General features: G+C 40.9%; 1 protein-coding gene across 3 annotated transcripts in view; it reads left to right on the plus strand.

The window, feature by feature from the left end:
• The window catches only part of bsna (bassoon presynaptic cytomatrix protein a), a 116,570-nt gene that overhangs the window by 80,754 nt on the left and 11,855 nt on the right, over nt 1-23,961 (plus strand). For 2 of the 3 annotated variants that reach the window (XM_062999194.1, XM_062999195.1), the window contains exons 6-11: nt 505-2,857; nt 3,317-4,101; nt 5,431-5,530; nt 6,824-6,955; nt 7,076-7,132; nt 15,039-15,154. In XM_062999194.1, coding sequence (XP_062855264.1) covers nt 505-2,857; nt 3,317-4,101; nt 5,431-5,530; nt 6,824-6,955; nt 7,076-7,116 — 3,411 coding nt within the window. In that variant the 3' untranslated portion in view covers nt 7,117-7,132; nt 15,039-15,154. The remainder of the gene's footprint in view (nt 1-504; nt 2,858-3,316; nt 4,102-5,430; nt 5,531-6,823; nt 6,956-7,075; nt 7,133-15,038; nt 15,155-23,961) is intronic. The other variant, XM_062999197.1, reaches the window with a different exon arrangement.

The raw sequence follows: 23,961 nt of genomic DNA on the forward strand, positions 1-23,961 counted from the left end.
AACAGAGTTTTTACGTTTATTACATTGTTTTAGCCAAGTCTCTTTACTTGTTCTAATTGAGACTCTATTAATAAGTGAGTATTACCAAAGTATAAGTATTACCAAATGTTAGTTTGCCATATCAGCTTCTTCTGTTTTATTTGTTCCTATGTATTTTTGTTTACTTTTGTAGATTATGTAATTATCTATGTGTTATGTTTTGCTGTCCAAAAAGCAGGTTTATTAATATATGTTGTTATTTCTAATGATTTCAGATATAAACAGTCTGGTCTTCAGCTAGGACCAGTCTTAATAGAAACTAGGTATCGTTTTGATTAGTGCAATATGTAGAAGGTTAATAAATCTTTCACAAACTATGTTTCTGCACTTCTAAACTCTGCTTTACCCAATATTATTTGTTTTAAAGAGGTGTTTCTACAGAGCCTGTAATATGTAACATTGTGCTGTGATATTTTTTGCATGCTTTTGATTTTTTTACTCTCCCTGCCCAATTTATCATTGCAGTTAATGGCACTTCAACAGAGCTCCCTCCTGAGAAAGGTTAAAAGAACACTGCCAAGCCCCCCACCTGAGGAAACTCAACTATCAATGGTAACCCCTGCCCTGCCCCAGATGTATGTGCCCTCAATGCCCTCCTTGAAGACTGCTTCCCGTCCAGGCCTAGCAGCCAAGGCCAGTCTCCTGAAGGACCTGACCCATGAATTAAAGGCTGTTGAGCAGGAATCTACTAAACTTCGAAAACAACAGGCTGAATTGGAAGAGGAGGAAAAAGAGATTGATGCCAAACTTCGATACCTAGAACTGGGTATCACACAGAGAAAGGAAACTTTGGTGAAAGATAGAGAAAGGAGAGAGCTGACATATCTGCGCTGTATGGGTGACACACGAGACTACATGTCAGATTCTGAATTAAACAACCTTAGACTGGCAGCTGTAGCCACATCTGAAAACAATGGGCTACTGACAAGACCAAGCACAGCACCTCTTAGCCAGTTTACCAGTGAACCGGACTATACTGCTGCACAGTTTCCATCTACGTCGTCTTTTATGTCCTACCAGTACCCACAGAGTCAATCAACTGCAAACGCCCCCCAGGCCTCTACATTCCAGAGCACGGGATTCAACCAGCCTCCCTATCCTACAATCTCCCAGGCCCAAGCTCTACCTCAGCCCACACCCCTGCATACCCATCATCATACCCCCTCTTATCAGGCTCAAGGGACCTTTCCACCTCAAGGCTTCCCACCAAGCCAACCACCATACCCAACAGATCATAGCGTACTACCTTCTTCTCAGCCAAGCCATCCAGGATTTCATCCTTCTCAACCACCTGTTGGTCAAACTCCCTACCCAACCCACACTACACCATACCCGAGCCAGACACCACCCTACCCGGTCAGTCAGGCAAGTACCTACCAGCCACTGGCAGATATACTAACTGTCCATCATAGGCCACGTCAGACTTCACTGGCTGACCTTGAACACAAGATGCCCACTAACTATGAGGTTATAAGCAATCCTACTGTTGTAGTAACAACCACAGTCCAGGATTCTACATATAGCCAGTCTGGGTTAGTTCCATCTTTTGGACAGTTTACCACAAGCATGGCAAACATGTACGGACCATACTCAACCTCAGTTTCAAGTACTTATGGTGGCTACCCAACTACCACAGCAAGTTCATATGGCTCATATACAACAACTTCAGCAAGTAGCTATGGACATTATACTACAACTATAGCTAATACATATGGGTACACAACAACTACTGCCAGTTCTTATGGACAGTATACCACCACAATTGCTAACACATATGGGCAGACAATGCTGTCTGACCATCTGCACTCAGTAGACAGCTCCTCTGCTTATAATGGAGATAGCATTTATGGTTCTTCCAGTGTGGAGCAGAATGTTCCAAGGAACTATGTAATGATTGATGATATAAGTGAACTTACCAAAGAGGGCATGGGCACCACCTCAGACCCACACCGCAGTGAGGGCTATGGGCGCCATGGGGGTGATGGACTGCACACACGAGGGGGGAGCTCCTACGGCAGACCAGAGGATGAGCGTGATGCAGAGATGTACGATCATCACCATGGCAGGGGTAAGAGCACTGGCAGCTACCAAGCACGAGGGCGAGATACGCATGGCCGGGTAGTGGGCAGCAGTAGTATGGGTGGGGGATCCACATATTACTGTGATGACTACAAGTACTCAACAACCACAAAGACAACCCAGAGGAACCCCATAAAAAACTTGACCTCATCTATCATTTCTTCAAAGAGAAGCAAGCATCGTAAGCAAGGCTTAGAGCAAAAGATCTCCAGGTTCTCCCCAATAGAGGAAGCTCGTGATGTGGAGGCTGATCTGGCCTCATACACCATGAGCACCTCTACTACAAGTGGTTATGGCACAAGTTCGCGCTCACGAAAACTTCAAGACGAAATTTGTGGGCTGAGACAGACTACATATGACCCACATCGGGGCTACTATGATGATGAACATTTCTATGGCTATGGCAGGTCCCGCTCAGCTGGTTATGGCATGGATAAGATTTCTCAGGAGACGGGCTATCGGAGCAGGTCTTATGAACCGGACTATACAGACCGATCATACAGGAGTAGCTATGGCCGCAGCAGATCTCAGTATTCTGAAGAGGAAAGCCCAATTAGTCCACTGGGAAAATTCATGGCCAGTAGGCATACCTACTATCATCCATCTCATTCATATGGTTCAAGTCACTCTCTCCCCGATGTACAGGACCATATTCGAGATTTGCCACGGACCATTGTCTACAAACCAGATGATATGTACATTATAGACGATATGTGTTGCGCTATGTCTGACAGTGAAGGTAAATGGGTACTAAATGCCAGAATCACTGTCTACTTTATACATCCCCCACCCACCCAGAAAAAGACAAATAAAAGAAGATGTAAAGAAAGGAAAGCCCAGTGCATGCTTATGTTGTGCCTTTAGGCAACCAGCTTTAATCAGAACTAACCTAAATTGCATTGCATAAAAGTTATTGTGCTTCACTTTATTTTTTCTGTTTTAAGGCATGATTTTTTTATAGGTTGTCCTGCAAATTTTAGAAAATGCCTGTTCATCAGAAATAGTGCTTTAAATGTTGTGATGTATTTTTTGTACTGTTTTGTATGCGGTGTACTTGGCTTTAGAGTGCTATGCATGAATATTAAGCTCTAGTTTTCTGTTTTGTTCTTTTCTTTTTTTTTTGTCTTTGCATGAGATTGCATGTGTTTGTCACCACTGGACTTGGAAATTAATTGTGATCTACTTTTGGTTTCCAAAGCCTACCATCTCGGACAGGAGGAGACTGATTGGTTTGAGAAGCCCCGAGATGCTCGTGGTTCCCGTCACTATAGCAGTAGCCATACCTCCTCTGGAAGGCGTGGTCACGTCAAACACACATACCATGACTATGATGAACCTCCAGAAGAAGACCTTTGGCCACAAGATGAATATGGCCATTCACGTCACACATCTTCTAGAGAGCATCGTCACCATGGTAGTGGAGGTTCTGGCAGACACTCTACTTCCCGCCACTCTGATGAGCCTCGATCATCTAGATCATCTCGCTCCTCAAAGGACCCAACCATGCGGCATGATTCACGATCCTTGTCCTCTACTTCAGGAAAGGGAGGAGATTCTCGCTCTCAGGGCTACCACTCTTCTGATTACTCCCGTGACCCCTCAGGCCACCACCATAGTTCACGCCCTGGGAAACAGTCCTCCCATCACCAAGTTTCTTCCAGCAGAAAGCAGCAGGATCCCCAAGGCCATATATCATCCTCTAGACAGCTGGGCTCAGCTGGTTTAGGGCAGAGAGGTTCTGGTGGACCTTCAAGCTCAAGCAGACAGCCTGCCTCTCATCAGCTAGCTGATGCACAGCAAAGTCAACGAACCCAGCTACAACAGCAGGCACAGACATCAGCAGCTAGACCAGGACAGCAGACACCTACAGTGGGTGCTGTGCAGCCACAGCCAACGCAAGCCCAGCAACTCCAAGCTAAACCTGGCCAAACTGGTCCTGCAGCACGGGTTCCTACTGCAGGAGTACAGCCACCACCTGCTGCTGTGAGTAGTTTTGCTCATGAATGAGTTATATACTACTATTTGCATTTAGTACTACAATTATTAGACACTCCAACCAATGCAGTTCTTTGCTTATGCAACAATTCATCTGAAACAAACATTAATAAGCCTTTAACTTGCTTTATTTGAAAAGTTGCGTTCAGCAGATGCTTTTATCCAAAGTGACTTACAATTCTGACCAAACTCAGTTTAAGCAGGGGCCCAACAGTGGCAACTTGGTGGTGGTGGGTCTTGAACCATCAACCTTCTGTTAATGTGTCCAGTACCTTAACCACTGACCAAATGTTTGGTGGGTATCAAAAGGATTCACACCCCCACCAACTACATGCTTGCACACACAGTTACTTGTCTGAGCAAAAGTATTTACACTCCCACCAACTGCATGCTTGCACATACACACACAGTCACCTGCCTGAGCAAAATTATTCAGACCCCCACCAGGTGCATGCCTGCACACACACTGTCACCTGCCTGAGCAAAAGTATTCAGACCCCACCAAGTGCATGCTTTCATGCACACACAGACACTTGCCTAAGCTAAAGTATTCCCACCCCTCACATACATACTTACATACACCCTAGCAACCATGTATCAGCAACTGCAATTACTGCAATTTCCTTTGGGATCAATAAAGTGTTATCTTATCTTATCTTATCTTAACATAGCAACTATTTCAAACACCTTAGCGAACATTCAGTAACAGCTTAGCAATCAACCCATTACCATAGCAACTACATAGGAGCACCTTAGCAACCATCCCCTATTTCTTACTAACAAACTAGCAACACCTTAGCAACCACCCATTATGCCTTGGCAAATGTCTAGCAACACATTAACAACCACTTAGCAACAGCTTAGCAAACTCTGTACACCTTGGCAACAGCATAGCAACTACACAGCAAAACGTAGCATGTTAGCAACTAAACCACTACCACAGCAAAAGCCTAGTAACACCTTAGCAACCACATTGCATCATCTTCGTAACTGCCTAGCATCTCCTAACAACAACCTATTACCATAGCAACCATCTAGCTATACCTTAGCAACCATCAAAGAAAACCTTAGGCAACCAACGAATACACCTTGACAACCACTTAGCAACACATTAGCATTTGCTGAGCATGCTTGTGTCACAATCACATGTCTGAGCAAAAGTATTCACACCCCACCTACTGCAATATTGTACACACACAGTAACTTAAAATATTCACTTCTCTGCCACATACTAATGAATGTATCTAATATTAAGTACATTAAATGTTGTATAGTGTGTTATCCTTAAAATGATCATATGTCTCTGCTCTTTGATAGACTAAGCCTGAACCTGTTGCTGCTCCAGTCACTGCTATTGGAGCAAAAGCTGCCACACAACAACCTCCAAAAGCAGCCCAGCCACCGCTCACAGGAATAGGTAAATAGCTCACACCCACACACTGTATATTTCTGTTTACTGTCTATCTTAGTCTATCTTAGAGTCAGAAACCATGGGGTAGACATCCTAAAACATTCTCTTTCTCTTGTGTGCATAGTATTACATTTGAAAATACATTTAGAACGATATGTTTATATTCTTAATTTAGTATGTAATATAATATTTAAATAATATTTAATACTTAAATAAAATAATTTACACAATTTAAAACAAAATCTAAGTAAGAAATACGGACCTTAACTGTAATACACTTAAAATACAAATAATACATTGTGGTTTATTACTATTCAAATGCTAAATTTTACTTCAGTGTGGCAAATGCAAGTGGCAGAAGAGAAGTGAGAGTGAATTTATATCTTTCTATTTATAGTGTAAAAGCATACATTCCTTTTCTAAAAATCCTGTTTTTAAACATACAACATGCAAAAATCTGATTTAGACATGCACCTTTCAAAGAGCGGAATAATAATAAATAAATTTTGGGCTTTTTAATAAATAACCTTTATACTCAAAAATATGTGAACGCATCATCCTAAGCTTGCTGGACAACTCATTCCAAAACCATGGGCATTAATGTAGAGTTGCATCCTCTTGCAGTTTGACAACATCTGACAACATCTTAAAGTGCTTCTGTGGGAATCTGTGCTAATTCCTGGTTTTAAATCATTCCAGTATAAGAACCATGTACAGGTCACTTACAGTCAAGCCGGAAAGTCTGCACACCTCTTTTACCTTCTCCACATTTTATTACATCACAAATTCATTATATAATAGATTGAGTTCATTTTTTGTCACAAAATTCTACACAAAATAGCCCACAAGGACAACGCGAAAGCAGGTTTTTAGACATTTGTGCTAATTTATTAAAAATCAAAATGTAAAGTATCATATGTACACAAGTGCACACCCTTTGATATGATACCAAAAAGTGAGCTGAGGTGAATTTAGATTTCATTAACATTGCTTGAGATGTTTCTACAATTTAATTGGAGTCCACCTGTGGTAAATTCAATTGATTGGACATGATTGGGATTGCCAACACCTGCCTATATGAGGTCCCACAGTTGACAGTGCATATCAGAGCAAACTTCAAGCCATGGGGTCAAAGGAATTGTCTGCAGACCTCAGAAACAGGATTGTGTTAAGGCATAGATGTGGAGAAGGTTACTGAGTTGGAGTTGTGGTTTTGCACTTATTATTGCATTCTACACAATGGGTAAAAACAGAAAGAAACCAGTTTTGGTCTGTTCTGATTTCTCTTACTCTTCGTAGGCTCTAAGGCTGCTCCGAGACCTGGTGGAATTGGCAGTGCTGCAGCAGGTCAGTCTGGTTTGGAAGGAGAAAGTGTGCTGTCTAAGATTCTTCCTGGTGGAGCTGCAGAGCAGGCTGGAAAACTGGGAGAAGGTGAGAAGAGCAACCTGTATTGAGTTCTTGTGTTTACACACTGATTAGAATTGTGCTACATATTTACCCATTTTTAAAGTAAAATAATTTATTTTTGTTGCTTTTTTGTTCTTTTAATAGCAATTTCTGGATTCGGCAAGAAGTTCACCTCTTTGTGGTGAAGCAGTACAACTACAAGTAAGGGATGAAGAAAGAAAAACAATGAGAGAGTGACATTTTAAAATGATTATTTGACCATAATTTTTGACAATGACCCAGGAGAATGAACCCAATATGCAGATGAGAGAACAACAGGCAAAGCAATAATGTGGATAAAGAGCCACAAACAAAAATGAAACTACAAACTACAGAAAAGAAAAACAAAAAAGCCTAAAACCCACATGACTCAAAGTGCTGACACACACTAGTAACATGTACATTTAGGTTATAATTAGGGCTGTCACACGATTAAAATTTTTAATCAAGATGATTCACGATTAGAAAACCAAATTAATCGCGATTAATTGCTTGCAAAAATAACAAAGCACAATTTGAACAGTTATACACATATTTATTGCAAGAACATGTTTACCAATGAAAACTTAAAAAAATTATGATAAAATTATTAAATCTAAATTACTTTTAGAAAGCCAGCCAGTGCCTATAAAGAGTTGTTAACAGCTACCCATCTTTCAGCCAGTTATTTGTTATTTAAAATGTCTGTTCACATTAGTGAGCAAAAGTGAGGATCTTTTCCTGTTCATAACCCTGCCACCAAAAACAGGCGCTCATAATATGAACCATTTCTAGATGCAACACCAGTGGTGTAACTAGGAACTCATGGGCCCCAGTGCAAAAATAATTTTTGGGCCCCCTCAACAAATTGCATATGCTGACAGCTGATCAGAATGAATTAAAAGTACTCACTCAGAAGTTCAAGTCCAAATTCCTGCCTCTGGTATTTTTAATGCACAGTTTTAGTTATTTTAATTTTACTTAACGAAAATATTGTAATATAATCAGAGGTGGAAAGAGTACTAAAATATTGTACTCAAGTAAAAGTACTATTACTTTGATGATTTTTTACTTAAGTACAAGTAAAATTACTAGTCTAAAAATCTACTCAAGTAAAAAGTCAAAAGTAACTCATTTAAAATGTACTCAGAGTAAACGTTACTTAGTTACTTTTTTAACAGAAGGAAGGACATCATTTTCCAACAAAAGTTGATAGATGAATGATACAGCAGACTACACACAGCTCACCAGCCATGCAGTGCATATTAGCAGTTAATGTGTGGATTTAACCACTCTACACACCTAACAGTTCAAAACAGCATTATTTCTGTTTATCCTCAATAAATCGCTGTATTTTATAACTTGTTGGACTTGACGCTAACTGACTTGGTTCAGGTCAATAGTGCCAACTAGGGTTGCCAACTTTCAGAACTGGAAATAAAGAAACACCCTGGGCTGGTGGGTTGGTGGAAGGTATAGGGGGGGTGGGTGGCGGGTGTTTACCTGAGCGGGAGCAGGGGGGGAGGGGGGAGGCGGTTAGGGTTGCACTTATAAAAAATATAATGGGTCTTACCCCATCATAGGAACATTATCAAAATCAAAAACAAACCAGCAGAATCTCACAATCACATTTATGCTGTCCATTTTACTTCAAATAAATGAACATAAAAAATCACAATATTTCATAATGCTTTGCTATCATTGCAAAATGAAAGCGTACCGTAAACAGCAGAACCGCGACCCAGATCAATCACACAGCAGCAGCAGAAAATCATAACCACTTATCTGCTTACCTGATCTATATCCGTGTGTTGTTTCATTAGGGATATAATCCACTTTATATAAGACCATCTTGTATGTTTCCAGAATATATAAATCCATACCCAACTGTTTTATCCACCTAACTAATAAAAACCATTGTAGATCATTTATTCTCTCAGCTTTCCAGGTAAAAAGCTTAAATTGGTTATTCGTTCACTTAACTGTCATTTATACAACAACCAATGAAGAAAGAGATTGAAATTCTGCCCAGAATGTGAATTCTGAAGCTCTGATTGGTTTATACATCTGAATCTCTTCACCAAATGAACCGATTCATAGAGTTGTTTATGCACAACATCATAATGAAACAGAGCGAGTCATTTCTGACTCGTTAACTCAGTGATTCAGTTTCTCAAGCCCTACTCTAAAGAACAATTTTGTAAATGCTCAGCGGGCCAGATGTGACCTTGATGTCGAGTTTTTTATTGTTTTCTTTTTTCTTTTTACTCAGTAACAGATGTTATTTAAAATGTAGCGAATTACAATTCTTAATACAGAACATACTTACGTAAAAGTAAAATTACAGGTTGTAAAATCTACTTTAAAAAGTACAAGTACACAAAAAAACTACTCAATTACAGTAACGCGAGTAAATGTAATTCGTTACTTTCCACCTCTGAATATAATAATAACGACCTGGCGAGTGCAGCCAATGGGGGGGCAGTGAGGTGAGTGGTTGAGTAAATGTCATGGAGGAACCCCGCCCCCCTGTAGTTACGCCCCTGTGCAACACGAACGTCCTGTCGACCTACAGCGTTATCTATGTTACAGCGTTTATACCATACCTGTCAAGTCTCCCGTTTTGGCCGGGAAACTACCGTATTTTACCCCTCTTTCCCGCCGTCCTCCCGTATTAGTATTTTCCCGTAAATGTCCCGTATTATATCATAATTTTAAAAAACATTCCTGTGCCTCTCCAAACTGAAATGTCACTAACCTTGCGAGAACTGCCACCCAGGCTGCTGCAAATGGCAGTTCTCGCGAGGTTAGTGCGGACAGCGGGAACAAACCTGGAACAGGGAGAGATGGATGGATGCAAGGAGAGAGAGGGCATTCCTGCCAAAAAAGTAAAGACTGCATGTAAATATCTAGAGAAATGGGACATCGAATTTACCTTTCTAAAGAGGAGAAGAAAATAAAATGTGTTTCACTTTAAGACAAGCAATGTGTATATATGCTGAAAATATGTAAAATAAATAAATGTGCTTCAATTCCCTTTTGTGTTTGTGTTTAGGCTGTATTATAAGAATTACATATGTAGGAATGTCCACAGCATTTCAGTGTCAACAAAGGTAGGCCTATCAGATTCTGATCATCTAATTGTAGTTTGTAAGTGGTTCACAGGTGGTTATTTTAGATTTCTTGTAAACCTGTCTTAAAATGTAAGGGATACTGAACCTCGGTGGTGCTGGTGGGACGGCTCGAAGCGCGCGGTGGAAAATTTCTTATTTTTAAATCCAAAACTTGACAGGTATGGTTTATACAGTCCTTTGCGATCCATTTAACACCAGTGTTTGTAATGTTCTGTGTACAGTCCACGGGCTTTCCATCCAAATTCATCTGAAATAAAGTTAGGTAATAAAGTCTGAGATCATTTAGCCTGTAACGCGTATCCGTGCGCGCAGACGCCCGACGAGACAAATGCGGCTTTGACCAAAGATGATATTAAAGTGTCAATTAACAACTAATTTTGTTTAGTGATGATTTCTCACACTTTTTGAAAACAAAAATGATTATTTAAAATACCCCTATATTTCGCAATATGAAGCAGCAGCAGCAGCTCACGACGCAAACTGGAAAAGACCGATGTTATCTCTATACAGTATAAACACAATATTGCTGTGTTAAAGCAGCGCAAATTAAAACAGACACATATTTACATGGCACAGACACAGCTCAATAAAAATAGTTTGATTAAAAATTGTAATCTCGATTAATTACTAATTTTTTTAATTGCGATTAAAATTTTAACGCGTTAATCGCGTTATTTAACACAATTAACGACAGCCCTAGTTATAATTCATACTTAATCATTTGCATTCCAAGGTATATTGTATTTACTGTGGATAATTATGCAATTATTAGACATTTACACATAGCAGACCCCCAATTATGTACTAATAAAGGGCAAAGTGAATAAAGCCTATAGTGCATAGTGAATAAATCATTCATTTGTCTAATTTATGCTTCACTGAGCAATAAACAAGACCTTAATAAATCATATACAGGGTGGGCCATTTATATGGATACACCTAAATAAAATGGGAATGGTTGGTGATATTAACTTCCTGTTTGTGGCACATTAGTATATGGGAGGGGGAAAACTTTTCAATATGGGTGGTGACCATGGCGGCCATTTTGAAGTCGGCCATTTTGGATCCAACTTTAGTTTTTTCAATGATGTGACACATCAAACTTATTGAGAATTTCACAAGAAAAACAATGGTGTGCTTGGTTTTAACGTAACTTTATTCTTTCATGAGTTATTTACAAGCTTCTCTTTGTTTACAGCCATTGACATGTCGCAGAGGTTAACACGTGAGGAGCGGATAGAAATTGTGTTGATGTCTGGTGAACGCAGTACCTGGGTCATTGCAGCAGATTTCAATGCAAGACACCCTACGAGACCACCCATCTCCCATGCTACAGTTAGCAAACTACTTGCCAAGTTTCGTGAAACTGGTTCAGTGTTGATTTTGCCAAAATGTGGACGCATGAAAACTGTCACTAATGAAGAAACATCAGTGGCTGTCCTAGCTTCATTCAGCAAGAGCCCACAGCGTAGCACTCGCCGCATGTCACTGGAGAGTGGCATCAGTCGAACATCCCTTCGGCGGATATTAGCTACTCACAAATGCACCCTTACAAACTCCAGCTGCTGCAGCATCTCAACGAGGATGACCCAGATCGGCGCACTGAATTTGCAGAATGGGCAAAACAAAAATTGGAACAGGACCCTCAGTTTACACAGAACATTTTGTTCAGTGATGAGGCAAACTTTTATGTGAATGGTGAAGTTAACTAACAAAACCACCGCTATTGGTCTGACACTAACCCACATTGGATGGATCCCTCCAAGACTGTTGGAACACAAAAATTGATGGTATGGTGTGGTATATGGGGTACAAAGATAGTGGGGCCATTCTTCATCAATGGAAACCTCAAGGCCACTGGATATTTGAAATTGCTACAGATTTATGCACTGAGGCTGGCACGTTCCCTGAGTTTTTCCAGCAAGATGGTGCACCACCACATTATGGGTGTCAGGTCCGAGCATTCCTAGATGAACAGTTTCCTGGAAAGTGGATTGGTCGTCGTGGGCCAGTTAAATGGCCCCCAAGGTCTCCCGATCTGACCCCCTTAGACTTTTATCTTTGGGGTCATCTGAAGGCAATTGTCTATGCTGTGAAGATACGAGATGTGCAGCACCTGAAACTACGGATACTGGAAGCCTGTGCTAGCATTTCTTCTGCGGTGTTGCTATCAGTGTGTGAAGAGTGGGAGAATAGGGTTGCATTGACAATCCAACACAATGCGCAGCACTTTGAACACATTTTATAAGTGGTCAGAAATTTGTAAATAACTCATGAAAGAATAAAGTTACGTTAAAACCAAGCACACCATTGTTTTTCTTGTACAATTCTCAATAAGTTTGATGTGTCACATGACCCTCTTCCCATTGAAAAAACTAAAGTTGGATCCAAAATGGCCGACTTCAAAATGGCCGCCATGGTCACCACCCATCTTGAAAAGTTTTTCCCCTCCCATATACTAATGTGCCACAAACAGGAAGTTAATATCACCAACCATTCCCATTTTATTTAGGTGTATCCATATACAGTGGGGTCAAGAAGTATTTAGTCAGCCACTGATTGTGCAGGTTCTCCTACTTAGAAAGATGAGAGAGGTCTGTAACTTTTATCATAGGTACACTTCAACTATGAGAGACAAAATGAGAAAAAAAAAATCCAGAAAATCACATTGTAGGATTTTTAAAGAATTTATTTGTAAATTATGGTGAAAAATAAGTATTTGGTCAATAACAAACAAGCAAGATTTCTGGCTCTCACAGACCTGTAACTTCTTCTTTAAGAAGCTCTTCTGTCCTCCACTCGTTACCTGTATTAATGGCACCTGTTTGACCTCGTTATCTGTATAAAAGACACCTGTCCACAGCCTCAAACAGTCAGACTCCAAACTCAACCATGGACAAGACCAAGGAGCTGTTGAAGGACACCAGGAAGAAAATTGTAGACCTGCACCAGGCTGGGAAGAGTGAATCTACAATAGGCAAGCAGGTTGGTGTGAATAAATCAACTGTGGGAACAATTGTAAGAAAATGGAAGACATACAAGACCATTGATAATCTCCCTTGAGGTCAAGATCTCATCCCGTGGGGTCAAAATGATCATGAGAACGGTGAGCAAAAATCCCAGAACTACATGGAGGGACTTGATGAATGACCTGCAGAGAGCTGGGACCAAAGTAACAAAGGCTACCATCAGTAACACACTACGCCTAGAGGGACTCAAATCCTGCAGTGCCGGGCGTTTCCCCCTGCTTAAGCCAGTACATGTCCAGGCCTGTCTGAAGTTTGCCAGAGAGCATATGGATGATCCAGAAGAGGATTGGGAGAATATCATGTGGTCAGATGAAACCAAAATGGAACTTTTTGGTAAAAACTCAACTCGTCGTGTTTGGAGGAAGAAGAAAAACCCAAGAACACCATACCTACTGTGAAGCATGGGGGTGGAAACATCATGCTTTGGGGCTGTTTTTCTGCAAAGGGGACAGGATCCGTGTTAAGAGAAGAATGAACGGGGCCATGAATCGTGAGATTTTAAGCCAAAACCTCCTTCCATCAGTGAGAGCATTGAAGATGGAACGTGGCTGGGTCTTCCAGCATGACAATGATCCCAAACACACCGCTCGGGCGATGAAGGAGTGGCTCCGTAAAAAGCATTTCAAGGTCCTGGAGTGGCCTAGCCAGTCTCCAGACCTCAACCCCATAGAAAATTTGTGGAGTCCGTGTTGCCCAGCGACAGCCCCAAAACATCACTGCTCTAGAGGAGATCTGCATGGAGGAATGGGCCAAAATACCAGCTACAGTGTGTGCAAACCTGGTGAGGACTTACAGGAAACGTTTCACCTCTGTCATTGCCAACAAAGGTTATGTTACAAAGTATTGAGTTGAACTTTTGTTATTGACCAAATACTTATTTTCCACCATAATTTACAAATAAATTCTTTAAAAATCCTACAATGTAGTTTTCTGGATTTTTTTTTCTCATTTTGTCTCTCATAGTTAGAAGTGTAGCTATGATGAAAATTACAGACCTCTCTCATCTTTCTAAGTAGGAAAACCTGCGCAATCAGTGGCTGACTAAATACTTTTTGGCCCCACTGTAAATGGCCCACCCTGTATATGTGGTTTATTAGTGACTTATTAAACTCGTATTAAATTCACTCGCAGCATGGAAATATCTAGAACATACATGCATAGTAATGCCAGTTACACACTTATAACATGTTCATTTAGGTTATAATTTATGTCCAATAATTTGCATAACTTGGTGATTTCCTCAAAACAGCACACATACCGTATGTGTCCTTAATAATCAACTCATTTGTTTTTCTTAAAAATAAAAGATTTACAATGTATGTGGCTAAAACACATCAAATCAATATTTAGGAGTGTCTGGATACTTTTGTTAGTATATCCAGAACACCCACAGGTTTAACCTCAAAACCATTTATGCAATTATGTTGAGCTTGATGTTAATACATGTGTTTACATGCTCCAGAGCTTAGTGGCAGTGTGAAGTTAGGTCTGCTTGGTCATGGAACCAAATTAATACAGATCTTACAGTTTTTGTGTTTAGTTCTGTTCTATGACCTTGTTTGTCTGCTGCTTTGTAGCTGAGATATTGGCATTGCCTCTTTAAAACTAAAGCATTTAATATGTGATGTGTGGCTAAAATAATTAGATCAGTTTGCCGCATTCTTTTGGCCATGTATTATGCCAGTAATAAGTGTCTGTTAATGTGTGTCTGCATCATTTTGACTTTCAACCCTCTCTGTTGTTAATGCAGCCCATTCAACCACAAGACTATGACAATACACTGCAGTTTTGTAAAATGCATTTGTGTAGGTGGCCAAGTTTACCCTTGGGGAAGTCATTTTGAGGGTCAAAATGTGCATGTGGGAGACTGCTTCTTAGAAAATATAGTTATGTGTGTGTTTTCTCATAATGTTTCTGTATTTTCAGGATATTCACAAAAAGATTGAAAATTTTTGATTTGTCCTGGAAAAACCTATGAAGTTATAATCTATAAGAAACCCTTAAAATAGAGAGAGAGGGAGAAAATACATCTGGGTATACTGGTAAGTACTGACTTTAAACAGATTGATGTATTGAGATTTAATTGTTCCATTTCAATAAACAAAGGCATAAAAATTTAAAAATATGCATTTCTTGACCTTATATGACCTAATATTCACAATAAAGTCATACTGTATGTGCATTTGATGTTGTACATCTGCATGTTATCAAAAGAAGTACAACTTTAAATATTTTATACCAAAATGAGATTCATTCAGTATTATGTTATATTATTATTATTTCATTTTGTTTTCATGGGCAGTACAGGAGTAATGTACAAAGTAAATCTAATAGCTATAGAGCTCTCATGTAGAGCAGTATAACTTTTTAAAATGTGACAAGGCGCTCAAGTGGCACGGCAGTAAAATACATTAGCCCATTACCGCTTGAATCCAAGGTTTAAGCCCCCAGTGGTGTTTACATACAGACATGACTGGCTATGTCTGGGGAGGGCTGGCCAAGGCCCTAAGATGAATTGGCATCCTGTCTGGGGTGTGTAAATTGGCAACTTGTTCAGGGTGTGTTACTGCATTGTGCCTGGCGATTCTGGGGGAAACGAGACTCATTGCAACTCTGCCCACAATAAAACAGTTAGGAATAGAGACATCACGCTTACTCTGCCAGTTGTAAGTAGGGCTGGGCAATATGGCTAAAAAACTCATATCTCGATATGCTTTTGAGAAGTTGCGATATACAATACGATACGATATAATGTAAACTTAAAGTACAATGGCAGGCCGCTGCCCATATTTTACTTTATATTGTTTATAAGCTATCTTAAAAACACAAAACCTTGTAGTTCTGATAAATTCTGACTAATTACAGTGTTTATATTTTGTATTATTACAGGCTGTATTTGTATTCATATTGACAACATTTATATTAAACAAACCAGCAGAATCTCACAATCACATTTATACTGTCCGTTTTACTTCAAATAAATGAGCATAGAAAAAATCCCGAAAACGTTTAATATTTGATAATGCTTTGCTATAATAGCAAAATGAAAGTGCATGGTAAACAGCAGCACCGCGAGCCAGATCAACCACACAGCAGCATAAAATCATAACGGCAGTTTACCTTGGAAGAATAGAATAGAATAGAATAGAATAGAATGCCTTTATTGTCATTGCACAGTGCACAACGAAATTTTTTGAGCATCTCCTTGACGGTACATGTATGTACACACAGACATATATATACACATGTATTTACAAAATAAACATATACACATCTAGATACAGAAATAAACGTGTGGTTTTAAGAACTTTCCAGAAAAGAAAAGAAGAAGAAGGTTATTGCACGGTCTCTATAAATTGCACATTATTTCCTAGGATGTAAAGTTTGATAGTTTAGTGTTTTTATGGCGGAGGGGTAAAAGCTTTTCAGGAGTCTGGAAGTACGGGCCTTGATACTCCTATAGCGCCTACCAGAGGGCAACAAGGAGAACAGGTTGCAACAAGGGTGAAATGAGTCCTTTATGATGTTTGTGGCCCGACGCAGGCATCGGGTTTTGTAAATGTTCTCTAGTGAAGGCAGCTCAGTGTTGATGGTTCTCTGAGCTGATTTGATTACCCTCTGAAGAGCCTTCTTGTCAGCCTCAGAGCAGCTGGCATACCACACCAGAATGCCATGGGTGAGTATGCTTTCCACCGTGCTGCGATAGAAGGACACCAGTAGCTGCTTGGACAGGTTGGCCTTTCTTAGTGTCCTTAAAAAGTAGAGCCGCTTCTGTGCTTTTTTCACTAGAGAGGTGGTGTTGGTGGTCCATGTGAGGTCCTGGGAGATGTGTGTGCCTAGGAATTTGAAATTAGACACTCTCTCTACTGTGTTTCCTCCGATGTCTAAGGGTGTAGGTTCCTCTCTCTGTCTCCTGAAGCTGATGACCATTTCTTTTGTTTTAGAGGTGTTGAGTGCCAGGTTGTTAATGGAGCACCATTCAAACAGTTTGAGGACTTCTTCCCTGTAGGCAGACTCATCTCCATTCTGTATTAATCCAATTACAGTGGTGTCATCTGCAAACTTGATGATTGAGTTTGTGCTGTGGGTTGGTGTACAGTCATGGGTGTAGAGGGAGTAAAGAAGAGGGCTCAGCACACAGCCCTGTGGAACTCCAGTACTCAGTGTCAGAACAGGGGAGAGATGGGCCCCCATCCTAACAGACTGTGGGCGGTTTGTTAAAAAGTCCTCAATCCACCTGCATGTGTGCTGGCTGACACCCAGGTTTAGCAGCTTGGATACCAGTCTGCTGGGAATAACTGTATTAAACGCAGAGCTGAAATCCACGAACAGCATCCTCACATATGTTCCCTGATGTTCCAGGTGAGTCAGTGCCACGTGGAGAGCAGTGTTGATGGCGTCTTCTGTTGACCTGTTGCCTTTGTAGGCAAACTGATGTTGGTCCAGGGTGGGCGGGAGTGAAGACTGTATGTGCTTCAGAACCAGTTTTTCAAAGCACTTCATCACCGTGGAGGTGAGAGCCACCGGTCTGAAGTCGTTCAGGCTGTTGATTGTGGCTTTCTTTGGAAGAGGCACAATGGTGGCAGACTTGAAACATTTAGGGACAGTGCAGTGGGACAGAGAGAGGTTGAAGATGTTTTTGAACACCTCTGCCAGTTGATATGCACAGTCCTTAAGTACTCTCCCTGAAATTCCGTCTGGGCCGGTCGCTTTCCTGGGGTTCACACTGCGGAGCACTCTCCTGACATCCTCTGTACTCACAGTAAGTGCTAGGCTGTCAGCAGTTTGCAGTGGTGCTGTCCTGTTCTCTGCTTCCTCCACTGCAACCCCCTCAAAGCGTGCAAAGAAATAATTCAGTTCCTCCACTAGTGAGTCACTGCTACTGGTGATTGTGTTTTTATTGCCTTTGTAGTTTGTGAGGTGGTGGATGCCTTCCCATGCATGCCGGGGGTTGCCATCACTGAAATGGCCCTCAATCTTCAGCCTGTACGCTGCTTTTGCGTCTTTGATGGCTCTCTTCAGGTTGGACCTGGCAGTGCTGTAAAGTTCGCCATTTCCCGACCTGAAGGCTGTGTTGCGGTCCCTCAGTCGGCACTTAACCTCCCTGGTCATCCATGGCTTGTTGTTTGGAAAGCATCTGATGCGCTTGTCAACAGTGACATTATCCACACAAGACTGTATGTAAAACAGGACAGTGGATGTATATTCCTCTATGTTTTCTTGTGCAAATAGGTCCCAGTGAGTGCGCTCAAAACAGTCCTGGAGTTGAATGGAAGCTCCTTCTGGCCAGATCTTGATGGTTTTCACAGAAGGCTCTGTTCTGCTGATGATGGGTCTGTATGCAGGTGTGAGAAAGAGTGATAGGTGATCAGACGTGCTTAGGTGGGGGAGGGTGGAGACTTTATATCCCTCCTTGATGTTACTGTAAACATGGTCCAATGTATTTCTGCCCCTGGTGGCGCATGTCACATATTGGTAGAATTTGGGAAGGACAGTTTTCAAATTAGCTTGATTGAAGTCTCCTGCTATGATGAAAATCCCTTCAGGGTGAGCAGACTGCAGTGTGTTGATCGTTGTAAGCAGTGTACTTAATGCTATCTTGGTGTTAGCACTTGGAGGAATATACACAGCAATGACAATGACGATGGTGAACTCTCGCGGCAGATAAAAGGGTCGGCATTTTGCTGTAATGTACTCTAAATCAGGCGAGCAAAGCTTCTCTATGATGGTAACATTCGTGCACCACCGATTATTAGAGTAAATACACAGCCCTCCCCCTCTGCTCTTACCGGAGGTTTTATTCCTGTCGCTCCGGTGAGCTGTGCGACCCGCTAGTGTGATAGCTTCGTCGGGAATCTTGGAGTGAAGCCAGGTCTCAGTTATTATCATTAGCGAGCAGTCCTGCACAGATTTCTGAGCTGCAATCGTAAGTTCCAATTCTCCCATTTTGTTGCTGAGCGATCTTGCGTTGGTTATGTATAGGCTGGGAAGCGCAGGCTTGTGAGGAGCCTTCTTTAGTCTGTTTTTTATTCCAGCCCTGCAACCTCGCTTCTGTTTCCTCTCTCTACGCCGCTTGCGTCTGCGTCCCGGTATGGTGATCCATGGAGATCCCGCTGGACGCACGATCTCTTCTGGGATGTTTTCATGTTGGTAGTTCCTGATAAAATCCAACTCTTTACATAAAATCCCGATCTTTAATAGATCCTGTCGTTTATAAGTTGAGTTCGTGAGTGTTCTAATCATGCCGGAAAACAAGTAGACTAACAAAAACAAACAAAACAAAGTACCGTTCAGGAGAGCAAAAGCCGCTGCGTCCGTGCGCGCCGCCATCCACTTGTATATGTGTTTCCAGAATATTTCCAGAATATAAAAATCCATATTTAACTGTGTTTATCCACCTAACTAATGAAAACCGTCTTAGATAATTTAACTTCATTTATTGTCTCGGCTGTTGCGGTTGAAAGCTGAAACTGGTAATTCGTTCACTTATCTATTAATTACACAGCAACCAATGAAGAGAGAGATTCCGCCCAAAACTTAATTCGAAGTTCTGATTGGTTTATACATCTGAATCTCTTCAACCTGAGTTGTTTTGCCCACAGAGTGAGCAAAACGAATGAATCTTTACCATAGATAAGAGCACAGTTTTCTGATTCAATTCCAATGAATAATTTGTCTGAAAAGAGTCATTTCTGACTCATTGACTCAGTGATTCAGTTTCCATGCTCATACGTGAAGGAAAGCATTCCGCTTAGCGCTTTTGTGTTTTAAACGTTCTCAAATGGTAACCTGTGTATTCTATGTTTGGTCACTGACACCGTTTTTGGCCTCACATCCTTTTCGGACTCACGCAGTGACTGACACTCCTCGTACTCACGCGGGTGCTTTTGCTTTAGGTGGTGAAATAAATTTTATGTGTTGCCACCTTTTGTCGTCACAGTATTTTTGCACGTTTTGCAAATTACAGTCGTTTGTTTGGAGTCTGACCTTCTGTATCCGAAAAACTTCCACACTAGTGATGTAGCTCCCCTTTTAGGGACTAGTTCGTCCTAAGTGCTAACTCCAGTACTACTCTCTGCATAGGTCTTCATTTATTCACTGTTATGCGTCTGAGAGCGAGTGACGCCTGTTTGCTAACAATATTGCGATATGGCAAAAATCATATCGAATTTACAACTATACCGGTATTATCGTGAATGATATTATATCACCCACCCCTAGTTGTAAGGCCCAAAAATGCAATGACCACAGTAAGTTAATGACTTATCCAAATAAAAAAACTATAATGGCATCACATGGCAGCAGAAAACCAGACTTACTGTATCATGGTTTCAGAGAATTGGCTCATTTTCAAACAAAGATTTGTCTAAAAGGGACAAATTGTGTTATATAGAAAAACTTCCACCTAGAGCAAATGAACACTCGCAAGGCACTTTCCGTGCCATCCAAAATAGCAATGCAGAAGGTCATGACTTTTAACTTGGCTTACCAAGTACACCCTTCCAAATTTAGCAGTTATTGAGAGATTCATTAGCACTCAGGTGTTACTAATGCACAGGCTTTGTCTATAATAAAAGCAGGATTCTTAGGAAAGGTTGTAGGGCCATCTTCAAACATTTTGAAATTCACAAATTTAGAATGAGAAAGATTGTTTGCAAATCAAGAGCTTTCAAGACAGTTACCTGGCATTCCAGCAAATTCAGTTCAAATCCAAATACTAATACAGTGGGGCCAAAAAGTATTTAGTCAGCCACTTATTGTGCAAGTTCGCCTACTTAGAAAGATGAGAGAGGTCTGTAATTTTCATCATAGGTACACTTCAACTATGAGAGACAAAATGAGAAAAAAAATCCAGGAAATCACATTGTAGGATTTTTTAAGAATTTATTTGTAAATTATGGTGGAAAATAAGTATTTGGTCAATAACAAAAGTTCAACTCAATACTTTGTAACATAACCTTTGTTGGCAATGACAGAGGTCAAACGCTTCACCAGGTTTGCACACACTGTAGCTGGTATTTTGGCCCATTCCTCCATGCAGATCTCCTCTAGAGCAGTGATTTTTTGGGGCTGTCGCTGGGCAACACAGACTTTCAACTCCCTCCACAAATTTTCTATGGGGTTGAGGTCTGGAGACTGGCTAGGCCACTGCAGGACCTTGAAATGCTTTTTACGGAGCCACTCATTCTTTGCCCGAGCGGTGTGTTTGGGATCATTGTCATGCTGGAAGACCCAGCCACGTTCCATCTTCAATGCTCTCACTGATGAAAGGAGGTTTTGGCTTAAAATCTCACAATACATGGCCCCGTTCATTCTTCCCTGAACACGGATCAGTCGTCCTGTCCCCTTTGCAGAAAAACAGCCCCAAAGCATGATGTTTCCACCCCCATGCTTCACAGTAGGTATGGTGTTCTTGGGATGCAACTCAGCCTCCAAACACGATGAGTTGAGTTTTTACCAAAAAGTTCCATTTTGGTTTCATCTGACCACATGATATTCTCCCAATCCTCTTCTGGATCATCCATATGCTCTCTGGCAAACTTCAGACGGGCCTGGACATGTACTGGCTTAAGCAGGGGAACACGCCTGGCACTGCAGGATTTGAGTCCCTCTCGGCGTAGTGTGTTACTGATGGTAGCCTTTGTTACTTTGGTCCCAGCTCTCTGCAGGTCATTCATCAGGTCCCTCCGTGTAGTTCTGGGATTTTTGCTCACCGTTCTCATGATCATTTTGACCCCACGGGATGAGATCTTGACCTCAAGGGAGATTATCAATGGTCTTGTATGTCTTCCATTTTCTTACAATTGTTCCCACAGTTGATTTATTCACACCAACCTGCTTGCCTATTGTAGATTCACTCTTCCCAGCCTGGTGCAGGTCTACAATTTTCTTCCTGGTGTCCTTCGACAGCTCTTTGGTCTTGGCCATGGTTGAGTTTGGAGTCTGACTGTTTGAGGCTGTGGACAGGTGTCTTTTATACAGATAACGAGGTCAAACAGGTGCCATTAATACAGGTAACGTGTGGAGGACAGAAGAGCTTCTTAAAGAAGAAGTTACAGGTCTGTGAGAGCCAGAAATCTTGCTTGTTTGGGGGTGACCACTTATTTTCCACCATAATTTACAAATAAATTCTTTAAAAATCCTACAATGTGATTTCCTGGATTTTTTTTCTCATTTTGTCTCTCATAGTGTACCTATGATGAAAATTACAGACCTCTCTCATCTTTCTAAGTAGGAGAACTTGCACAATCAGTGGCTGACTAAATACTTTCTGGCCCCACTGTATAAAGAAAAAAACTAAGACAATCATGTGCACAATAAGTATGGCTCTCATGGAAGGGTGGCTCGGAAAAAGCACCTTCTTTCTAAAAAGAACTCAAAATCAAAATCAATCAACTAAAGGTTAAAGAGTAGGCCAAAATTTTGTTAAAATGGTGCATGTGATAAACACATACTAAAAAACTTACCTATTTTTTCCCACCTAGTTTCTGTATATTGCTTTACATCTTGGAAAATTTTTATATATTAAAATCTGTTGGATAGCACAGTGGTGCAGTGGGTAGTGCTGTTTTTAATTAAGTTCTGCTAATGGGCCACTGGGAGTTTAGACTCCTGGGTAGAATGAAAGATTATCTACAAAGTTTATTAGCATAGCATAGTTATTTGACTAGGAAACTAAAGTTCAGGTTTAATGGTTACATACAGTACTTTTACCTAACTTACCTGATGCTCAGGTGGCACAGCAGTCTTACAAACTAGCACCCCAGTGTGGTATGTTTAAACTCATGAGTTTTCATTTCAGCAGAGCCACCAACCAGGCCAGGCAGCCACACAAACACAGTTGGCCACATTTGAGGGAGAAAATGTAGGGGATTCCTCTTACTTATGCTGCAATATAGAATCTCCAGGACTGGTCCTCGGCACCTGCGGTAGTAAGGGGGGAGGGTGTTCAAATAAGGCTAAGCTTGGCATTCTGTAAGTGATATGGTTCTGTGTGGGAACCCAACACTGGCAGATGATAAAAAGCGGCTGTTGATTGGACACATCAGTGGGGGCGTTTGGTGATCCGACTGTCTTTCATCAGATCAAGAGTTGTGCAAGCATCAGAGCATTCACAGTCGGGAATCGTAAATTACAAGAATGTGAGATAAAGGAGGAAAATTTAGGAGGAGGTTTAGCATGTAGATGTTACATATTTTCCATAAAATTTTAATGTAAGACAGATACAACATAAGTAAATACCAAATAAAGCATGTAAATGATCATTTCATTTAGTAAGGATAATGACTTATTTTAAACCTATATCACCCATGTGAAAAAGTAATCCTCCCCCTAAACCTACTGCTACCCTTGGCAGTAACAAATACAATCAAAACATGCGATAAGTCTTTTACACCAATGTGGAGGAATTTTGGCCTACTTAAATCAGCATGAACTGTCCAATGAAGGTCTCGGCACAGCATCTCAATAAGATTCAAATCACGTCTTTGACTCGGCCACTTCAGAATCTTAATTTTCTTAATTTTGTTTCTTTTGAGCCATTCAGAGATGTACTCGGTCAATCAGGTCAATGTCCTGCTGCAAAACTGAACTGTGTTTGAGCTTCAGGTCATGAACTGACAGGGGACATTCTCTTGCAGGATTCTCTAATAGAGAATATAGAGCACAATTTATGGTTCCATCAGTTATTACAAGTCAACACAACCCCAGACCATTACACTATTACAACCACATTTGATTGCTGTTAAAATGTTCTTTTGGTGCAATGCAGTGTTAGCTTTACGCCAGATATAATGGGACCCTTGTCTTCCAAAAAGTTCCACATTTGACTTATCAATCCACATAATAT

This window comes from Trichomycterus rosablanca, chromosome 7 (genome assembly GCF_030014385.1).
Source record: "Trichomycterus rosablanca isolate fTriRos1 chromosome 7, fTriRos1.hap1, whole genome shotgun sequence".
In the NCBI taxonomy this organism is placed as follows: Eukaryota; Metazoa; Chordata; class Actinopteri; order Siluriformes; family Trichomycteridae; genus Trichomycterus; species Trichomycterus rosablanca.